The following is a 23532-nucleotide window of genomic DNA, read 5'->3' as shown; positions in this document are numbered from 1 at the left end:
ATTAAATTCTCAGTTCTTTGTTAAAATGTCTATGTCAAGCAATGATAAGAACAAACTCTACTTTTATTATCTGTTAAACATGCAATATTTGAACAAGAATGTTACCTTCAGTTTTACATTCTGGCACTTGATCGGCCCACATACATACTCGAGATTCTCTATCATAGGCAAGACCGGGTGAGCATTGGTACCTAGAAGCTTCTCCGTTCCAGCAGTTCCAGAACACGTCACATTTGGCTTCATCTGAGAAGATACCGTAAAGCCTTTCACAATGGGGAGAACTTATTGGAGGTTCTGTAAATAAAGTATAATTTATTTTAATATATTGTGTAGATCTGATTTTTGAGAACGCAAATGAAATAATAGACACTTTTTTCATATGAAATCGAGAGCATATACAGGGTGTTTCAAAAAAAGGTAACCCTGTCTCTAGGGTAGGTAAAAAACTGAAAAATAATTGGAGTATGTTTAGTAAAAAATTTTTGTAACGCCATCCGTTACGCATTACGCATTTTTTACGATTTTGCGAAACTACTGGCAACATTGTAATGAAATTTTATAAGAATATGTTTTGGAAGCTGATACATCCCATGAATTTGTTTTTATATCTGATTCTCATAGAGGGCGCTAGTTACACGGATCGTACTAAGTATTAATCAATATAACTTTTTTAAGAGTATAATTATTAATCAAAATTTCAAGTAAACTTAAACATCATTCAATTTTGCACGAAAAAGGTACTCTTGGTAAAACTCGATACTGTGTACCGTTTTCGGAATATTTTGATTTGAAAATTATGCAGTAATAATTGATGCTGGTATAAAATAGTTAGTAATTAAACAAAACTTACAAGAAGAAAATTAAATTAATGACTAAGAACATAAAATAAAATTCAATTACAGTAAGTGTTCAAAATGCCCTCCGCAAATACACAAGTCTATTCTTTTTTCTAAAGATTCCATTAACCTTCTAAACGGTAGGGGAACAGCTATGATGTCATTAAATTGACGTTGAATTCTTTCTTCCAATTCTTGGCGTGAATTTACCTCTGTAGCATAGACTTTTTCTTTAATATACGACCAAACTACGTAGTCCAAAGGGTTAAAATCGCATGACCGAGGAGGCCAATGAATCGGAGCTTCTGCACCTCTACCAATCCATCGATTCGGAAAATGATTACTCAACCAATTACGACACCTTCTATTAAAGTGTAGTGGAGCTCCATCGTGCATAAAAAATAAAGATCTTCGCTCGTTTAGCGTTAAATCTTCTAATATCTCGAATATATCACCATTTAAATTTCCAGGTAGAATATGATAACCTATTAATTTGTTACCTAAAGTTGCTGCCCAAACATTAACTTTAAATGAGTGTTGGTAATGTGATACCCTTTTGACTCGTGGATTCTCATTACACCAGTAGTGTGCATTATGGGAGTTAAACATACCTTGTTGCGTAAAGGTGGCTTCGTCCGTAAAAAGAATTTTAAAAAATTTGGATTGTGGGCTGTCCTTTGTTGCAATGTTTCACAAAAATCCACTCTAACCGGTAGATCATCTGGCAAGAGATCTTGGACTTGTCTGTAATGATAAGGATGTAATTGCTGTTCTTTCAGTATCCGCCAAGTACTTGAAGAAGAAGTATTTGTTTGTCTTGCTATATTCTTTACGCTAACTGTTGGATCTTGATCAAGTAAATTTAAAATATTATTTTCTTTATTAATTGTTCTTGTTGTTCTTGGTCTACCAGAATTTATTTTATTTGGTCTCACATTCCCAGTTTCTCGACAATGTCGTTCAACGGCTCTAAATATTTTTTTACTTGGTAAGTTTCTTCTAGGAAACTTTTCTGCATAACGTGTCATAGCTGCACTAGAACATCCTAAACATTCGCCTAAGGTTAATAACATGTCAGTGTATTCAACATTTGAGTACATTTTGATTTGATTTTACAAATAACAAGGTTTCAAAACTCTAATTATCGTTGATTTATCGTCATAACAATCAATAAATGTCAGATGTCCATGGCACACTTGGAGAAAATAGACGTATACCTATTAGAACTTGATCATTACTACCAGCATCAATTATTACTTCATAATTTTCAAATCAAAATATTTCGAAAACGGTACACAGTATCGAGTTTTACCAAGAGTACCTTTTTCGTGTAAAATTGAATGATGTTTAAGTTTACTTGAAATTTTGATTAATAATTATACTCTTAAAAAAGTTATATTGACTAATACTTAGTACGATCCGTGTAACTAGCGCCCTCTATGAGAATCAGATATAAAAACAAATTCATGGGATGTATCAGCTTCCAAAATATATTCGTATAAAATTTCATTACAATGTTGCCAGTAGTTTCGGCAAAAACATAAAAAATGCGTAAAATTTTTTTTTCTTCAACGGTATCTTGAAAACGGATGGCGTTACAAAAATTTTTTACTAAGCAAACCCCAATTATTTTTCAGTTTTTTACCTACCCTAGAGACGGGGTTACCTTTTTTTGAAACACCCTGTAGACACACTGTCTTACGTTTTGTTTAGCACATCAATAAACAGTGTAAGATGTCGATGTAAATAGTAAATAAACTATAACAATAATAACTTATAATTTTAGTATCTATCACAAAAATAAGTAGTAATACAAGCTTTTCTAAACACAATTTAATCATCTTACTAAGTAAAACTTTAAATAAAACCAAAAAGTGTGTTAATTTTGTTGACGTCTTGTGATAGGTTTTCTAGAAGGTTTTGTCATTTGTTACTGTCCTTTTATAATCGAAGGTTTGTTTTCTCTTTTTATTTTGCTATATATTCCTTCTTTAAAATAATTTAAAATAAGTTTCCTTATATTGGGCTTATTGCGTGTTATTTAATGCGTTTATTTTAATTGTTTTTTTATGTTTGACCAAAAAATATTCTGATAGATTTATTCATAAATATTTAAAAAATGTTCTATATGACTTTGATCAGTCTTAAATTTACTGAAGAAGTTTTTGCTACGCATAATAGTTATAATAGTTACGTATTATATTACGGGCCTGCGTAGCGCAAGCGGTAGGATTCTTGCTTCGCACGCCGGTGGTCCGGAGTTCGAATCCTACCGCCGGCAAGAACAACTAGACATTTTTAAAAATGTCTATAGGCCCCAGGTCGACTCAGCCTGAATAAAATGAGTACCTTGGGTAAAACCAGGGGCAATAATAGGCGGTTGAAGCGTAGCACTGGCCATGTTACCTTCCTTGTATACCGTAGGCCCTAGATATAGCAGACTACCCTGCTATACTCCCAAAGCCGCGAAGCGGTATAAAACGGGAGACTATTATATTATATTATATTACGTATTATAGTATATCCATAATATTTAGAGCCTTAAATGTATTTTGTTTATTTTATCTTTCTGAAAGTTTCTCTTCGTGTCCCCTATGCTGGCGACCATGCTTCCAGACTTCTCAAATTTCTTGGTTCCTTTCAGTTGCTTTTCATCAATATATATGTTGCTCTTTGTTGATACATATTGTTTATCCCGTTTTCTTTAAATGTTTTCCAACGATAAGTTTATTCCTATGCGTTTTTCTTGCTGTTTTTTTAGTAATCAGTCACCTAGCAGTATCGATTACTAGATAAGTCAAAAGCTCGAGTTTGTATAATCATTCTGGGGTGTCTCACAAAAGTGATTATGCAATAATATCTTATAGGAATATTTTTTCGAAGGATCCCGAGCTTTTCGCTTTATCTAATAATAGTGTCTTCCCGAATTAGATTTTAAAGATCCAATAAGATAAAGCAGGCACAGAAGAAGTGAAAAGCCAATTTAATAAGGAAAAATGAAAAACTAGAAGATACAAGAAACATAGTGCAACAAAGAAGGAAAAATGAAAGATATGCACACAATAAACATTGCAGAGCTAAGGAACTTTAACACTAAAGAAAGAACTAATACCATAGATCAAAACAAAAGCCTAAAAGTTCTAAAATAAAAGTTGAAGACAGGAACAAGGAATAGTTAGAAGTTAAAAAATAAACAAGGACATGCCATATATCAACAACAAGAGATTCTGAAAAGAGTACTACAGAACATTATATAGTCAAGATACTTACATTACACAGGTAAAAATCCCAGAAATACAAAATCAAGGATCAGAGGGACTTCCAGATGTAACCAAAGAGGAAATTAAATCAGCGTTGAAGTCTCTTTGAAGAAATTACACCAGAAAAATGGAATAGTGCCATTATGATAGTATTGCATAAAAAAGGAGATGTAACAGAAATTGGAGACTACAGACCTATCAGCTTGTTATCTCATTTATATAAGCTCTTTATGAGAATAATTACTAATAGCCTGGGACCTAAGCTACATTTTCACCAACTAATAGAGAAAGTTTAGTGCTGTAGTGGGCACTAGAGTGGGCATTTATTAGAAATTGGCATTGATTTAGGAGTTTTTTTGGAACGAATGACTACCTAGAAGTAGTAAAATTCTTGATAGAGAAAGTTATAGAATACAACAAGCCGCTGCTATTAATATTTGTAGACTTTAAGAAAACATGTGACTCACTCCAGCATAGCTCCATGTTAAGAGCTCTTACACAAATCAGCTTTGATCATGGGTACACAACTCTTCTTTTATATATATATATATATATATATATATATATATATATATATATATATATATATATATATATATATATATATATACAATAATGCAACATCTACAGTGAGAATCTACTACGACGACACAAACACATTTCCTTTGGAGAAAAGTATTAGGTATGGAGATACCATCTCTCCTAAACTATTCACCTCTTTATTACAGAGTGCTATGAGAAAGAATAATTGGGAAAATATTGGAGTCAACATAAATGGGGAGTTTCTGAACAGCTTGAGGTTTGCAGACGACATAGTCCTTATTGCAGACCGGGTAGATCATGCCTGCCAACTTCTCCCTCCAAGGCCTTCAGAGCGCTTGTACACGAGTTGGCGTTAAAATTTCCAAAACATAATACAGCCTTGTACTGGCCAAAAACATTTCAACTAATGGAACGCAAATTGAACAGGTGTATATCTATAAGTATCTGGGTCTAATAGGAGAATGGGACTTACATTGACAGCTTACGGAAAACTGAGGGAAGTCTTTAGATCAGATCTTCATATGTGCTTGAAAAGGAAGGTGTTTGATCAATGTATACTAAAGTAATCAATGAGATATAAGTGGCACAAAGAACAATGGAGAGGGCAATGTTGAATATATATATCATTCAGACAGAGTTTCAAATCAAATACTTGGGAGAAAAGCTGGTGTTACGGACACAATTAAAATAATTATAATGCTGAAATGGAACTGGACAGGACATGTTGCCAGAGTCAGAGATAGAAGATGGACCAAGAAAATTTTAGGATGGAGAACTAGACAAAATTCTTATCGTAATCGAGGACGTCCTCCAACAAGGTGGTTAGGCAATAGCAGCTAGCACAACTGGATTCAAGGTGCTCAAGATCGGATGCAATGGAATTATTCGCGGAAGGCCTATGTTCAATAGTGGACTCAAAACGGATGATGATGATGACAACTCTTTTTTGGAGCTCTAATTGCTTCTAATATTAATTTCCCAATTATATTCTTTTCCTCGTTTCCTAAAATGTTTATAATGTTTTCCATTTTATCATTCACGTTCAGAAAAGTTATTGAAAAAATATAAAATATTTTAAACGTAAATTGTAAATTATATAAAAAATCATTTAAAATAATTTCCAAACTTACCCAATTGCGCCCTGTCTCCACAATCTACATTGTGGATATAATCACAGTTTTCAGTCAAAAATTTGGAATCACTAGCATCGAACGCTAAACCATTTCCACAAGTCTTTAATTCTGCTACATTGTTGTCACACTTCCAATATTTATCGCAGGATATGTGATGTGGATAAAATCCAAAATCGTCTGGACATTTGAAATTTTCTTGACTGTATCCTAAAGAAAAAAAAATTAATAAATATTGTACGAATAGATCAAAATAGTTCACAATGAATAAAAATAGGATGTGACATATTTTTGCGATAGTAATACAAAAGATATTTTAAATAAATATTTTTAGTTTTTTTTAATATTTACGATACTTTATATATAAATGATATACTTTGCAACTTATTGTTAATAATTTGATGTTGATCATACTTAATTTAACAAACAAACATATATTACCTACATAATAAAAGTAGGTACTTTTGGAAAGTACACAATAGATTACCTATAAATGAAAATAATGTTACACCAATTTATATCATTAAATATTTCACAAATTTTTTATTTATATATTTCAGACATTATTTACAAATTGACATACAGCTATTATCAAACAAGTTACCTTGGTCAAACAATGGAACCAAAGAGATTATTTAATTAAAAATATAAACTTAATATATTCAATTCACATTGTAGAACAAAGTGCAGAAAAACTAAATTACTTATTCTTATACCTTTTGTTACTTTTTGGAAAACAGTATCATTCATACATCAATCACGCATTTAATCTAAGATTCAATTTATAATTTACTTTTAATTTACTTATGGTTCAGTGGTCTTACCAGGCTCCCAAGGTATCCAAAACTGCTATAAAGATATTCTTGTCTTGTAATTGAAGGTGTTAGTTGTGTATTTTGAACTAGAAGATTATGTGAGCAGTTGTTTTTATGTATTAAATCGAGGATAAAATTGTTTGGATTGTTTGAAGAAAATTGTTGTTGTTGCTGCTTAGATAAGCGTTTAAGATAAAAGGGCCCCTTACCCTATTTTCTAAACGCCATTATCAGTATAGTTTTTGGTTCAGTGAGTAACTGCGACAAACGTTGATGTACTGACTATCTTGACGAGATTCAAATCACACGATTTGTTTAACCTGCTTGCAATCCAAATATCAATCCCATAGAACATGTTTGGGGTGAACAATCTTCCGCAGAGTGTAATCCAAAATCTGATCTAAAGCATGCCTCGTCGCTTGCAAGCTGGTATTACTGCCAGAGGAGGGAATAATCGCTACTAAGTTCTAAAAATTTCTTTTATTTCCACAAAAAGCACATCAAATTAAAATTGTCCTTTCCAACATTAGTATATCAAAGGCAAATGTTAATTTTTATTACTTTCAATAAATTTTGAAGGACAAAAACCTTGTTTTCTTTAAACAATCCGTGTAAACTATGTTACAATCGAAAATAATTTAAAAAGAATAATAAGTTCTAAAATAAATTCAAATTACGGGGTGACCCTGATTATACTCGGCAGTGTACATACGTATTAATTTTTCTTGAATTATGCTTATTATTTTTACAGTTACTTTTTCTCAAAAACATTGTATAACATTACATATGTTATATAATATTAAGAGGAAAGTAAAATTTGCAAAATAATTGACAGACAATACTTTTTTTTAAACATTACATAAATTTAATAAAGCAATTTTATTATTTATTTATTATTTTGAGAGATATTTTACAGATTATAATAAAAATGAAAAAGTTTACATGTTGTATAACGGACTTGCGTAAATGTTCTAACTGTTTACTGTGACTGCTATTTCGTAAAAAGCTATGTTTAATATGTTCTGCTTTAGAATTATTTTTCAAAGTAGGGGAGAGTGTTGTACCTTAAAACACTTTTTTTAATGACCTATTTTTAAACTATTTTACTATTTAACGTATTGAGTTGGGATTTAACATAGCAAACTAGCAATATGTTACTTAAGCACCAATGTACTTAAAAGGTTTAAAGAAATATGTTTAAGACATACATAGCCAAGCGAGCTGGGCGGCCGGTTTCTCATTCGCTTCACTGCGAGTGGTTCAGTGGAAGTGAGTTCGATCCCCAGCTCGGTGTACAGAAAACAAAAAGGCTAACGCAGCAGTTTAAAATTCTAAAATGAATCTGCGGCTTAGACTAGAATATGCTGGTGTCTGATCGGCCTATGGTGGAGCAGTACGGCAAGAGATAAGGGCTTGCGGCTCAGTGATACTCCTCCATAGATCCCTACCGGAAGGGCGAGGCGCCTAAATACCGGTATATATATATATATATATATATATATATATATATATATATATATATATATATACCGAGGTACAATTTGGTCTTGTACCTTGGACCTCCTAGTATTGTACTTTGGAACATTAATTCAGTTACCAAAATGATGTAAAAATATAGTTATATCACAACTTAAAATGCATAAAAATGAAAATAGTAAATAGGGTTAACATTTTCGACAAGCGTGAATAAACTGCTTCTTTCAGATCTAAATTTTATTCAAACGAAACTCTTAAAATTATTTTTATAAAGAAAAAAAGGTAAACAGATTTGTGGTCATTCAACGTCATATTGTCCAAAACTTATTCCAAATCTCAACATTTGAGCTTGACGAGCTGTACCACTAACGTAAATTGGAGGGGGTAATTTTGCAATTACATCTTCTTCGAGAAACTTGTAGTTGCATCGTTAAAGAACTTATCGGTGTTTTTATACCGACGTAAATATTTTAGTTCGTTTTCGTCGTCACAACGTATTATTTCAATTAAATAATAACGGAACCCTTTTACCCCTGAACTTTCACCAACACAAAGTCGCCAGCTTTTAAATCAGCATTTTCAAACTTGTTCTCCAGCAGTGTTGCTTCTTCCTCTCTTTGAATATGCTCCTTCCAATTTTCATCACTGCTTTCACTGCTAAGGGATAACTTTTCATTTTGGATTCTGAACTTGATGATAATTCCTTCTTGGTGTCCTTAGAAGTGAAAGTTTTCCTTCTTTTTAATACACTCTTTTGCGTAGAATAAGAAGTAAAATCGTACTGTTGCAAAAAGCATCAGTACGATTAGAAAATGAACTGTCTGAGATCTTCACAGTCGAAAAAGGAGTTAGATAGGGTTGCATATTGTCACCGGCATTATTTAACATATACCCTGAAAACATCTTTAGATAGGCCTTGGACAAATCAGAAGACGAGATTGCTGTAAATGGCCAACTTATAAACAATATTAGATATGCAGACGATACAGTGTTGCTGGTAGATAGTGCGCAGGGACTCCAAAGAATGATTGATAACGTTATAGAGACATGTAACAAATACGCTCTAAAACTAAATTGCAAGAAGACAAAAATAATGATCATTGGTAAGAACATCAACATAAACACCTAAATTATAATAGGCGATACACCGTTAGAAAGAGTGAACAAAATATGCTATTTGGGCTGCAATATTAAGGATACTTGGGATCACAGCTACGAAATAAAAACTCGCATTGAAAAAGCCAAAAGCTCTTTCAACAGCCTTAGGAAGATTATCTGCAACTTATTTATATATAAGTATCAATATACGCATAAGAATTCTTAGATGTTACGTTTTTAGTGTCCTAATATTAACGATTTATGTAATTTTAGTAAATTTTAATTGTTATTGTTATTTTTTTTGACCTTTTGTAAGCTTTGTCCATAAAATTGTAAAATTTTCAGTGACAATAAAGCATATTTCTATTCTATTCTATTCTATAACATAGAGATAACCAGAACACCATTATTTTACAATAAATCAAAAATATTTTATTAATATAAAACGACATATAAACTTAAAGATATACTATATTAACATTTACTATGTCGATGCAGTAAGTATATACTCCATATATTTTGCGTAATGTAAAGCACCTACTTTTGTTACAGGTTAAAGACCCAAATGTGGCACACTTATTTTCAACTTATCAGTTTTCACGTCAAAAAACTGGTTCCTGCGACTTTCTGAACCTGATCTATGTTGTAAGAAGTTGTCTCCAGTCTAGAGAATGCTATAATGATTTGTAATTTAAAGATTCCACTTTCATTTTCAATGACTGCCTTGATCATGTAAACGAGTTACATCAATGGGATAGGTTAAATGTCATCACGATTGTTAAAATGCATATTATGTTCAAAGAAGAATTTAGTAAAATGTTAGATATAGTAATTATAATTAAAAAAATTATATTATATGTGATGTTCGATTCTTGTTCATTTTACAAATTCTAAATATAAAATTGTCAAATATATACAGACTTTCGATAAGAGCTTCGAACAAATTTATTTAAAAACTAATAAATCTTCCAGATAAAGTAAGGCTAAGAAGATTTAACTACTTAATATTCTCAATACTGATATACGGATGTTAATCTTAAACCATAAGACAAGCGAAAATAATAAAGATAGACGCTACTGAAATATTCTGTTGGAGAAAAACGTTACAATTCCGTAGACCAATCACAGGACAAATAATTCAATTTTAAATGAACTAAAAGTCAGCAAGCGGCTCTCCAGCAAAGTCCATCTACCAGAATTAAAATACTTTGGACATTTTATGAGAGCAGGCACAGAAAACATGAAAAGACTTATTACCCAAGGAAAGGTAGAAGGCTGAAGATCCTCAACAAGATATTCTTCTTCTTCTTCAACCTTCAGTAATCCAAGTTTGGACATAGGCCTCCCCCAAATCAATCCAGTGTCTTCTATTTTGCGCCACTTGCTTCCAGTTGTGTCCTCCGATCTTCTTAATATCATCAGCCCATCTCATTTGTGGTCTTCCTCTGCTTCTCTTTCCTAACCATGGCCTCCACTGTTGTATTTCGTGGTTCCATCTCTTATCCTTCAGTCGGTCATTGTGTACTGCGAAGCTCCATTTTAATTTGGCAGCATGTTCTCCTGCGTCTTTTACTTTCGTTTTGCTTCTAATCCATTTGTTGGTTTTTTTGTCTATAAGTCTCACCCCGAGCATTGATCTTTCCATCGCTCTTTGTGCTTTTACTATTTTATCCATATTGGACTTGGTGAGTGTCCACGTCTGTGAACCATACGTGAGTATAGGGAGGATACACTGATCGTAAATTCTGGTTTTCAAATACTGTTCTATTTTAGTGCTTTTCAAGATCCAACTCAGTTTTCCAAATCCTGCCCACGCTAACCTTATTCTTCTGGTAATTTCGGCAGTTTGATTTTCTTTGTTAATTTTCATTATCTGTCCCAGGTAGATGTGTTCGCTTACTGTTTCTAAATTTATGCCGTTCAATGTTATTTCTGGAATGTTCGGTGTATTTGTCATTATTATTGTTTTTTCCAAGTTCATATTAAGACCTACTTTTTCCGTAGCTTGAAATAGTTGCGTCATCATGGTCTGTAGTTCTTCGAAACTTGTAGCGAATATTACAATGTCATCAGCGTATTTTAAATGACTCAGTTTTCTTCCATTAACATTTACTTCCTTATCTGCCCAGTTAATGTCTTTGAACACGTCTTCAAGTCCCAGGGTGAGATAACCTCTCCCTGGCGAACTCCTCTGTTGATTGGTATAGCTTTGGTTTTCACATCAATTTGTATTCTCATTGTAGCTTTCTTGTAAATATCGTGTATTCTGTATCGGGAGTCTATCCTGCAGTTGTTCATAGCTCTCTCTATGCCCAAAGTTCTATGGAGTCGAATGCCTTTTCATAATCAACGAAGCCAATATATAAGTTCAAGTGATATTCATTGGCTTTCTCTATTAGAGTTCTAACTGTAAGAAGATGATCCGCTGTACTGTAACCTTTTCGGAATCCTGCCTTCTCTACCGGTTGATAGCTATCGAGCTTCGATGTTAACCTTTTAGTTATTACTCTCATAGACAGTTTGTACATTTGGGACAGCAGGGAGATTGGCATATAGTTCTTGAGATCTCCCCTGTCTCCCTTTTTGAAGAGAAGTATTGTCAAACTTTCATTCCAATCATCTGGAACTTCTCCTCTGTGAAGAAATTCGTTGAAAAGTTTGATCGACCAAATTACAGGAATATAAAAAGACATATGCATGAGTTAAAAGAAATGACCAGAGACAGAGAGACAAACAATATACGTCAGGATGACCACTACACACTTCCTCTGGGTGGTCTCAGGACTAAAGAGATATATATATATATATATATATATATATATATATATATATAATTTGTCTGGAAAATTTAATGTTGAGGAAATCAAGCAAAATCTTATTATAAAATTGATATGATAACCAAAAAAGGCAATTTGGTTTCTGAAGCCGCTGTAAATCTGACGCTCTTATAGGGCATAAGGAATACAAGAAGGAGAAGAAGAAGCCGTTGTATGTAAATAACAATAACCTGGCTAAAACTAAATTACGATTATGTGGTAAGGCAATCTACAAAATAGTCATAGAAAATAAAAAAGGCAACTGTTGAATTTAGCTTAACTTGCTGGATTCATCATATTTATGTATCTTAATAACATGACCATTTTGGACAACTTGTTGATGTTGATATTATTTATTTAATCTTGTTTTAAATTATTTATGCTTATAAATAACAAATTTACACCATAAATGGTAACGCCATCGCTAGCTGGTAAATTAGTAAATTATTCATATATTTTAGGTTAGTTCCTGTTTTTCTAAAGTGTGTCCATCGACATATCAAGAAAAGTGTAGCTAACGAGAAAGTTTATCAGGCCAGAAATGACGTAATCTGCTATATACCTTTACAAAATATATTGTTAACCAGTTGTTTGGGCGCGATATGTAACATTATTGCATTATAACGAAATATTACGCTACGCGGTCGATAAATATTGGGAAAGCGCTCATTTTTGCTGATTATATCGAGTTAGTAGAGTAAAAATATGATATAATATCTAACAAAAGTGATTATACTTTCTTCCACTTCATTAATTTTTTAGTTATCGAGGCAGGTTGATCAGTCGAATGATTTTTAAGCTGATATAGCTTATTAGTTTTCTTCCTAATTGTACGTAGGCTTTAAAGCCTGTTTCTTCTCTAATATAACTTTTATAGCCGTTAACTGCATACAAAGATAGTTTTTAGAGCTAAAAATACCGAAAGAAATAATACAAGCACATTGAAATGTATCTAAAAAATTTTAAACTAAAAAATATCTAAATCTTTTTGATTAAGTAGAGGTAATATACAGTTGCTAAAAGAAAATCTTTTTTTTTATCGGAACTGGCCGCCTATAACATAACTTACTGTATTTTATATAATTAAAAGCTAAGTGATTTAAAACAGGCAAATACTCCATAAAATATCTATTATGACTTAAATGGCTATGGCTTAATATAAATAATGCCCTCATTACTGGGCATTAATTCATTCTAATACTCATTAGAATTACTGTCCCAACTGTAATGGAGGCCACCCGGCATTTTCACAAAAATGCCCACACCGAAGAATTCAAGCAAAACACACAAAATAAACAAAACCCGTACACACTTCCAAACAAATCCCCTCATACGACCTATCCTCGAACATGAAATCCCTAATCCACTTCACGTCCATGATCCTCTTCAATATCTTCCCTGAAAAGAAGAGTGGCACAATCGGCTTTTTAAATCAAATGTCCAATGCATTGTATGGGTATGCCATATCAACCTCCTACTACAACAATTCCATAAACCAAACCTTTCCTCAACTCCGCAAATAAATACAATTAACACATTCATTACTCTTATACACACTTATCATTTACCCACACATACACTTTACTTCCACAAAAGCTCACAATCATAAACAAACAAACACCAAAAAAGAAACAAGCCGACAACACACAACCAATAACTACACAAATCCGCTCATCCACACACACCAAACACTAAACAGTGAGCACCCGGTACACTTCTTAAGAGTCGCATTCAAAATCACAAGGACAGGGGAAGGTTGGTTTTCTGTGGTTTTCCAATCTTATTGCTCAACGATATCTGATCCTAGGCGAGGACACAGCCACAGCTAGGATCCACGCGTTAAAAACGAACAACACAAAAAGGCCAACAATCTGAAAAGGACCGTTTTTCCAACAGAACTTGTACTTAGTAGCAGGCTTGGTCCAACCAGCACCCAAAAGGTGGGAAATCCTTCTGACACTACTGATTTACAGCCATCACTTAGTCCAGAAAGCGGCAATATACAAATTGACGTTTATCCAATAAATAAAATCCCCACCCTTGAAGAGGCGACAATGCCTAAACAAGGTAAAAACATGGTATGAATGAATGTAATCAGAAACCGAAAAAGCTCTGTTAACTATTGCCAAACATATTTCTATTTCACTTGGATAATATATTTTTTTTATTTTAAGAAGAGACTTATACTTTATAGAAGAACTGGACAGATTGAGGAGCAGAACAGCGTCAAACTGGAATGAGCTCCAGTTTACCGGCTAATACACGGCAGCTAAAGAGCAGATGAACTTTCTAAAAGAGGATCATCCACAAAATACTTCAGTTTACAGATTACCTTAGGAGTAATAAAAAGCACTGTCTGCGACTCGACGGGAGGCTGGATATGAACACAACTACCATTGGGACAGTAGACCCGATCAAGAATATGGAAAAATGTATATTAGACAAACATGAGCGAAGGTACTGCGAAAACAGGTAGGTATCAGCTTAGAATTAGATCAGAACAATTAAAGTTAGTCAAGAGACATCTGAACAAAAAGAGGTTTTTTCATGGAAACTTAAAATGCAGATTCCGTGAGGTAGAACCTAAAACAGTCAATAGGCAAGTGCTAAAACAAAAATGCAGAGATGTAAATCAAAATGTATACGTCTGCGGAATAGATTTTAAAAACGCTTTCGAAAAGGTCCCACATTACAAAATGCTAGATATATTAAAAACAACTGGATAAGGACCTTCAAAATCTAATGATTAAAATAAGCCATAAATTTAAACAGTATGGATTAAAACTTAACGCTAGGAAAACTAAATATATCATAATTAACTAAACAAAATTACAAACTGGATGAGAATATTAGGGTCGGAGATAAATGTATAAAAATGACACATTGTTATATCTTTCCAGTGCTACTAAATGGAGTAGAAGCATGGACCATAAGTGAGGCTATGCTTAAATGCTTGGAAGCCTTTGAGATGGTGGATATATAGTCTACTAAATATTGGGTAATATTTACCCAATATTTTAGTTAGTATAAATACTAAATAATAAGTTGGGTAGACGGATTCAGAAATGAGGAGGTTCGTAGATGGCTGAAACAAACACAACTAGTTCACATAATAAAGAGACGTAAGTTGGAATACTTCGGTTACATTGTGAGACATTATGAAAAATATGAACTTCTGTTCTCATCATACAAGGAAATATCCAAAGTAAACGTGGTCCTGGCTGAAATAAAACATCATGGCTTGCGCCAAAAACATTAAGAGCTGCTGTCAGAAGAAAAAGCATGTAACACACTTTCATATAAATATGTGTTTGGCAGATTTAAGCAACAAATTATATAGTATTTGACGGTACTCATGACAGCATAAAACAATCATTGCTTAAATGTAAACACTAAATATAATACTTTACATTTAGTAATGGATAAGGACTTCGACAAGGATGCTGCCTGTCACCAACCTTATTTAAACTTTACATAGATGAAACACTAAAGAACTGGAACAAGAAATGTGGACAGATGGGAGCAAAAATTGACGATAAATTATTTTAGCAGAACACAAAGACGAACTACATCGTCTACATGATAAAAAAAGGGAAAACAAATTTGGAAGCTGGTCATTGGAGATAAATAACAACTAATAAACCAAATAAATAAATATAAATACGTGAGGTTAACACACCACACAATCAAAATCAATAACCACTTCAACCACAACGTAAACTATTATTTAAAAAAATAGAATTATCAAATCTTTATGTGAAGCAACTGCTTTAATGATAATGCGTTTCAGAAAGAAAAAACCTGCTAACAAAGGATCTGACTAAAAATGGCTACCCATTGTCATTGAAAAACAAGGAATTAGAAATCCAGAAGCAATCCGCAAGCAATTTAGAAACATTTACAAGAAGGGACTAAAAGATGAAAACAATGCCACAATGCCAAGAACAGAGACTTCGATAAATCCCAGGCATGTAAACATGCCTGAGATAAGGAGCACAGACCACAATAGAAAGATGCATCAATAATCATGAAAGAAACAGACATGAAGTAGCAATCAATAACGAACAAAATGTAGCAGGCCTGGTTGGCAATACTAAAAGAAGAAGTCAACCACAAGAATATACCAGTAATAGCAAAGTAATAAGAGGTCAAAAAATCTATTCTAATCTATTTTTTGCTCTATTTACGCATTTGAATACTTCTCGTTTATCTGTAATATATTTCTTTGGAGTCCATGCTTCCATATCATACTACGAAACAAAAAAAATATAGTTTTTTAATAGTCTTATCGTTAAAGACGTTGTGTTGCCTCGACTACTACAGAGACCTTTCTTCATTTTATTGAATAGACTTTTTGCTTGTCCTATTCTTGACCTAACCTCTTCCGTGTAGTCATTATTTTTATTATAGTTTCCAGATATGTATATTTTTGGTCTTTTTTATTATTTGCTCACCATATATTTTTAGATTCACTTGATATGTCCCACCACAAATTGTGTTCCTTTTATAATTAGGAATAATCCGTTATTATCGCTGATTGTACTACCCTATCGATCATTTGGAGCAGATCCTCCAGACTTTCAGATATTAGAACTGTATCATCTGCAAACCGTATGTTGTTAACGATCCGTTCATTTGCCTTTATGTCTGTTGTTGATTCCTCCATTACTTCCTTAATTATTTCTTCTGAATACAAGTCTCCCAATAAAAATAGTAAATAAAGATTGCGCTTCCATTATACTTGATTAAAGTTTATATTTCCATAATTGGATTTTATATTTTAATAATTTGAACTTTATATAATATGTTAATTAAATGACTTTCTACTAAAGGTTAATATTTTAAAATTATTCATAATAGTAATTTTGTTTTGGTTCCTTATGGTTAGTTCTACTCCAAGTAGCGTTATTGTGTAATCAAATAGCGCTACATTTTCTACGAAATTCCATAAAATTAAATGCGAAGGTTAACCGGCAGATTTATTTTTATGCGAAATAATTGATTTGTGGTATTTTCTTAAGGTCAATATCAACATTTTTAAACGCAGTCAATTTTTACACAATATCCTTTCTGCATTACAAATTGGAGCACTCCACAGTGTAAGTATATTGCAGGAAAACATAAAAGTGATGAATTAAAAAACAGACAGTCTACATGTATAAGCAATTATCGAATCTTTCAAAATTTATAATTTAGATCTAAACACTTATTTAAAGGTATTAAGTACGTGAAATTTATATTAATAGCGTTGGGTGTATGGTGATGAGCGATGGTAATAAGTGCTGATAATACGTTTATTTAATAGGAATATGAAAGTGGAAGATAGATGGAGAATATCATAGTGCTTGGGTCCAAAAGCTAAGAGATATTCAAGAAAGTAAAAACTGCAGGACTTTAAAACTACTTAAAAAAACATATAATACAAAAAGCGCACATGATTTGGATTGGTTAGGTTAGGTTAGGTGCCAAAAGTACCAAACAAAGAGGTGAGAAAACAGTTACATGAACATAGGAGCAAATGCTGAGATGAGTTTGTTCAACATTTAGACTCAAACAAGCCGGACATGTGAAGATCTGAAAGATCCTAAGAAATAAAACTAAACCTATTCTACCACTACACGGAGAAAATGGGGCAGTGTACACGGCAAAAGAAAAAGTCGAAGCGATGAAAAATTCCCTTGAAAGACAATTCAATTCAAACTACCGTCATGATAAATATATAAATTTAGGTGTCGATTCTTGTAAACATACATACATATTCTATTCTCTTATATGGACACTTAACCTAAATGATATGATTGGTGACCTTTGAGATTTAGAGTATTTAAAAGACTCCATGTCACTAACGATGCAGTATTGCGTAAAGTAAACCATGATGGAGAACTGTGTAACATTATTGAAAAGTGTAAAACCAGTTATATAGGACATATATACTGGGGAAGACATTATGAGCTCTTGAGGTTGTTGATGTAGAAGAAAGTTCATGATTAAAAAACATCAGAGAGTGGACGGCTCTCGATACTTAATCCTTATAGAGAGACACACAGGATAAAAAAATATTTGTCAGATCTGTTGTCGAACTTCAGAGATGAAAATGTCACTATAAGAAGAAGTGTCAGAAAGATTACAGTGAAAATAAAAGATATATTCTATAAATCTGCCATTGGACCAGCCATGATCTATAGCATTGAATGTTGGACAGTTAAAATAAAATAAAAAATAGCAAAGGATGCATGGGCGAAAAAGAGAATTCTGATGTAGACGGATATGTGGAATGACAATAAAAGTTACAATTAAGAATGGATGTACTAGAAGTGTAGGTGTGGCACCAATTAATAATAAAATGAGAGAGAATGTGTTAAGGCAGTTGGGACTGGTTTAACATTGAAATAATAATCATTTAATATGAAAAATTTCTAAATCGCATGTTTCTGGAAGAAATACGAGAGAAAAACCAGAATAGATTTGTGTGAGACTCAAAAAAGATATGCTTGTGAAGGAAATGAATGTTGATGTCACTCAAGATAGAACTTGCATATGAATAAAAGGAAAGATAATGATAGTTTTTATCGAGTTATTTCCTATACAACCCTGTGTCAACCACTTTTCCTTGACATCAATTGCTTAACAAAAAACTTTAAATGGGAATACGGATCTGGTGACATAATTTTTAAAGGTATTTATATTCTACATGCAATAGTATTAAATTTTTGACACTAATTACGATGAACAATGAAAGAACATGAATTGCCTTCTTAGTTTTTCAATAAATTCTAAACTGGAAGATTTATTAAACAGAAAAATGCATTTTATTAATTCCTATTTACATTAATCGTTATCGTGCAAGCAAGTTTTAAATATAAATAAATTTTGTTGATGCAAAATGAATTTTTCATATCAATAATGGATTGCTGTAGTAAGGATCTAGTATACCGATAAAAAATGGGTTAAATAAGAAATATAAATTAATGCCTAGGTTTGTATTCCGATATTTTACGATATCTTGGGATTTTCCACTATTAGTCCATGAATATCCATATATCCAGATTTTGACTGCATACCAATCATATTGGTTTATACTTTTCGTAAATTCAAAACTAATTAATTCACTCTATACATATACTAATTTCATAAAATCGTGATCTAGTAATTATAATGCCAAGTAAAACAATATGAAAGGGGGAGAAAGTTAATGTTTTCAAAAGTTTTTGGCCCAAAATAACACGCTCATTTCAACAAAAGTTTTTTTTCGGAAATAGGTACGGTTACTCAATAGGACTTATTTCTAAATATTAACAAATATTTTTATAGAACTTACTGAATAAAAGCCTAAAAAATTTTAATCTCCTAAACTTTATTAATGAGATACCAATGATCGGTTAGAACAGAAACCCTAAAAGCAGAATGAAGAATACTCGTGTATATACTTTACGAGTACAGTCACAACACAAAAACGCAGAAATACACACATTCACATACATAATACACATACAAACATGAACATCTATACTATGCTCAATCAGCAAATCATTAAACATCCGCACCGCAAATGGCATTACCATCCGCATCAAACGGTAAGATTGGTTCTGCGACTATTGCGCTCTCCAATCCTAAGGTATAACTCCATCATGCCTAGGGGATGTATGGTACAGAGGGAAAAGTGTTGCCTAAGCGATGCCCAAGGAAGCTGGAGAACTCTGGGTGATTATAGACTTTGCATGATATGGGCCCACTGAATTTTGTCCCAACTTGTGGAGAAAAAATGAAACATAAGACAAAAACTAAAACATAAACAACAATAAATGTGCAGATAACAGCAATAGCAGAAATGTGCAAAGAGGTATTTACAGTAGCTCTGTATCTGGCACAAATACAGAGCCACTATAGTTACACAGGTTCTCAAAGACGTCAATAGTCGCTATGGGAGGATTCGATGTCCCTTTATACAAGATCCTTGAGTTTATACAGTGTGGTCCATTTAGATTGGAAACGCCTTAATAAAATTTGAAGTTGGTACCCGATTTTAATAATTGTTTTTCAAATGGCATGTAATAAAAGGTCTACTTCCGGAAATAATTTTAAATGTTTATTCAAATTTTCACAGCATACTACGATACTGTTTGTTACACAACAATAAAATTTTTTTTATTAGCGATTCCTTTTTAAAAAATGCCTACACCACTGGATTTAAAGTGGCTTTAAATGTCAAAAATTGCATTACAATATATTTATTAATAATGAAGTTATGCCAATCTAAAGATTTAAAACTCACTAAGCTACGAGTTGTCAAAGAACCCATGGTTATCAACGGATAACCACGAAAAGTATCATTTTTTAAATAATTTTAATAAGAAACTACTTTTTATTCTTTTAATAATAGTATTGTGTGTCATAGCTGCAAGATAAGTTTAAGAGAAACATTGAAATTATGAGTGTTTAGGTAGATAACGATAGGAGTTAGATATGTCGATTTTACTAATATTCGCTGCGGGGTATGGCAATCAACATAAATATAACAATCAATCAATATGATGCAATATCAAAACTAATTTTAAAAAATAATAACTTCTTATAAAAAAGAAGAGGGAATAATCAGAGGGAGTATTAAAACAATATTATATGGTCTACAACATGTTACACAATCACGACTACGATACACACTACACAAACAAATTTGATATTTCGAGGGTAAAAACACCACCCACAAAAATTTCTTCAACCATAAGCATGCTGTACTGTTGCAACTCCTTGGTTATACCATTATATTTCCCAGAATTTTTAAAAATAATCTTTTTTGAGAACGATTTCCGGAGTGGAAATCGAAATGTCAAACATTAGTTAGTAAAAATGTAATTTTAATTACAATCAAATGTGGCTGAGATAAATTTTTTTAGTGATATTTTTTTAAATCTTATATTATAGTACGTATTTCTTCCTTATTTTTTATCTAAATATTATACCCATTATTAGCAAACCTAAATTGGTTTCAATATTTTTCAAGAATGTTTAAGAAAAATTAAAAAAGGAAATTAAAAGAAAAACCTTTAACTATCGTTAATACCTTTATTGAGCAACAAAAATAAGTTGTATAAGGTATATAAATTAATGGAGATAACGCTTATGAAAGAATCAAAATACCCTGAGGATAAGACATAACAGTGTTATTAATATTCATTGAAGAAAGGGCGTGTCGGTTTCGATTTCACTTACTAAAGTGAGCACGGATTTCGATCTGTTAAAAAAAAGCCATAAAAGTACCGAAGCATGTCGAATGAAAGCGAAAGATATTTAAATCAGTACCAATACGTCCAGCACCAATATTATCCCATAACATATGGTGTCTGCGTCGTTGCTGCGGTATACTACAAAAATGTTTACACATAATTTCTACATGAAAGTTTCTCGTCACAATGGCTGTTATGATCTTGTGCAATCAGGACCGGTTTGATTATGTCAAGAGTTATCAGTTGAATTACTCATAACATTGGCAGAATTATTACGAAAAAGGTAATTTTCGGTTACGGCTTTTTAAAGACCTTATACAAATTAAACGGGAACCATAAAACCCATTGTGTTTATACAAGAATTTTTTAGTAATTGCCTTCCAGTGTATATATTTTGATATGATTCTGATTTTATGGAGATTTCATTGAAAATGTAATAAAGGGAAAACTACTAAAAATTTTGACCATAGTAAGTACAAAAATCTCTTCGTAGACAATAAATCTCCAATGTATAAGTAGAAATCATGAGTAAATTAACAACAAACTCAATAATGACATACAATAAATAGTATTTCAAAAGCAAAGAGGTAAACAAAGATAAGAAAACTCTAATGGAAAAAAGGAAAAAAAAAAGAATGCACCACATAGTGTAGTTATGGTACTTGCAACTATCACAAGATTAAAATAAAGCACTCTTAGCTAAAGTTTATTAAAACCTGGTTAAAAGTAATGTGCAACTACTAGTAAACATAATATAACCTATCTACTACCACTGAATCAGAAATCAATATACGAACTCATATGTAGTCATATAAATTTTTTACAATTAAGTTTCAATTCAAAAATATAAAATAAATCATTCAAAAATCTGTGCCAAATGGACTAGTTTTCATGCCAAACACAATATCATCATCATCATCATCATCATCAAAGATACGAGAACAAAAAAAAAAGAAAAAAAAAGACTAGTACAGAAAAATAAAAACCAATTATAAAAGATGATAAAATCGTATAAGCTAAGAAATAAGGAAATGGCAAAAATATTTGCGAAAAAAGTAAACGAAAAACTTAGACGAAGAACAATAAAAGAAACAGACAGCAATAATGATATAAACAACCTATGAAACAACAAGGAGCTGCTAATGGATGCAACTAAGGAAGTATCCGAAACAAGTAAAAAATATTCAATATAGAATTGAAGAACAACAGCATTGTGGTCCGAAGAAATAAAAAAGCTAGTAAAATTACATAAAAATGGATGAAAACCATATCGGAAAGACAAAACAAATGAGAATTACAATAAATATAAAAATGAAAGAAAAAAGGTAAAAATATTGGTGACAGCAGCAAAGGGAGACAATTGGGAAAAGTTCGAAAAGAAAATGGAAGAAGGTAGTAAAAATAAACAAAACTATTCTACAGAACCCTGAAGACGATAACAAACAAAAGAAATAGTTAAAAGATGGAAACAACACTTCGAAGAATTTCTAACGGATATAAACAAAGATGACATTAATGAAGAACAAAATAATGTATTGGAAGATAACACAGACAACTCAATAAACGAGGAAGAACTAGAAGAAGCAATAAAAGCAATATAAGCTCCTGGAGTAGATAGAATAACAACAGAAATTATAAAAAACTTGGTTAAAAATGGATAACAAATATTACTAAAAATAGAATAAAATAGGGACAAATTAAGATATACCAGAGGATTGGAACACTTTTCAATCTACAGAATGTAATAACTGCAGCGGATTGACGTTGGTATGTACATGTATGAAACTCTTAGAAAAAATAATAAACAAACGATTAAATAAGAAGAGTTAAAGGCGTTACCAAAATGGACAGAATAAGGAACACAGATAATATAAGGAACGAAATGAAAATACAATCCGCATTGGAGTTTATATGGATGCAGGATACCATACCAGTGAGAATAAAGTGGAAATCAAAAATATTAAAGAATAAGAAAAGGAGAAGATCAAGACAGACATGGGATAAAGTAATCGGGAAGATATTGGAGAGAAAATGAGTGAAAATTAAATCTTTTTAGGGTTAAACTTTTAAATTTTTTTCATTATATACATATATATATATATATATATATATATATATATATATATATATATATATATATATATATATATATATATATATATATATAGATCTTCGTACGAAGCCTGTCCTGGAATAGTAGAAATTAATGAACTCGGAAATCTAGAGTACTTATGCCAAGACTACTAATAAGAAAGTGTGCACAAATACAGATAAATGTCATTTAAACCGAAATGCGGAAATGAAATTCAAATCATTGAATTTGTCAATTTTACT

The 23532-nt window shown here is 32.0% G+C and overlaps 1 protein-coding gene across 3 annotated transcripts in view; it reads right to left on the bottom strand.

Moving 5' to 3' along the window:
- Positions 1-23532, bottom strand: part of Gasp (Chitin binding Peritrophin-A domain-containing protein Gasp) — an 81589-nt gene that overhangs the window by 49453 nt on the left and 8604 nt on the right. For all 3 annotated transcript variants that reach the window (XM_072535159.1, XM_072535157.1, XM_072535158.1), the window contains exons 2-3: positions 5770-5979; positions 106-294 (exon numbers count right to left, since the gene is read on the bottom strand). In XM_072535159.1, the coding sequence (XP_072391260.1) occupies positions 106-294; positions 5770-5979 (399 nt within the window). The remainder of the gene's footprint in view (positions 1-105; positions 295-5769; positions 5980-23532) is intronic.

Source organism: Diabrotica undecimpunctata, chromosome 6 (genome assembly GCF_040954645.1).
Source record: "Diabrotica undecimpunctata isolate CICGRU chromosome 6, icDiaUnde3, whole genome shotgun sequence".
Taxonomy (NCBI): Eukaryota; Metazoa; Arthropoda; class Insecta; order Coleoptera; family Chrysomelidae; genus Diabrotica; species Diabrotica undecimpunctata.
Note: the sequence above shows the minus strand (reverse complement) of the source record. Positions and strands in the feature narration are given on the sequence as shown.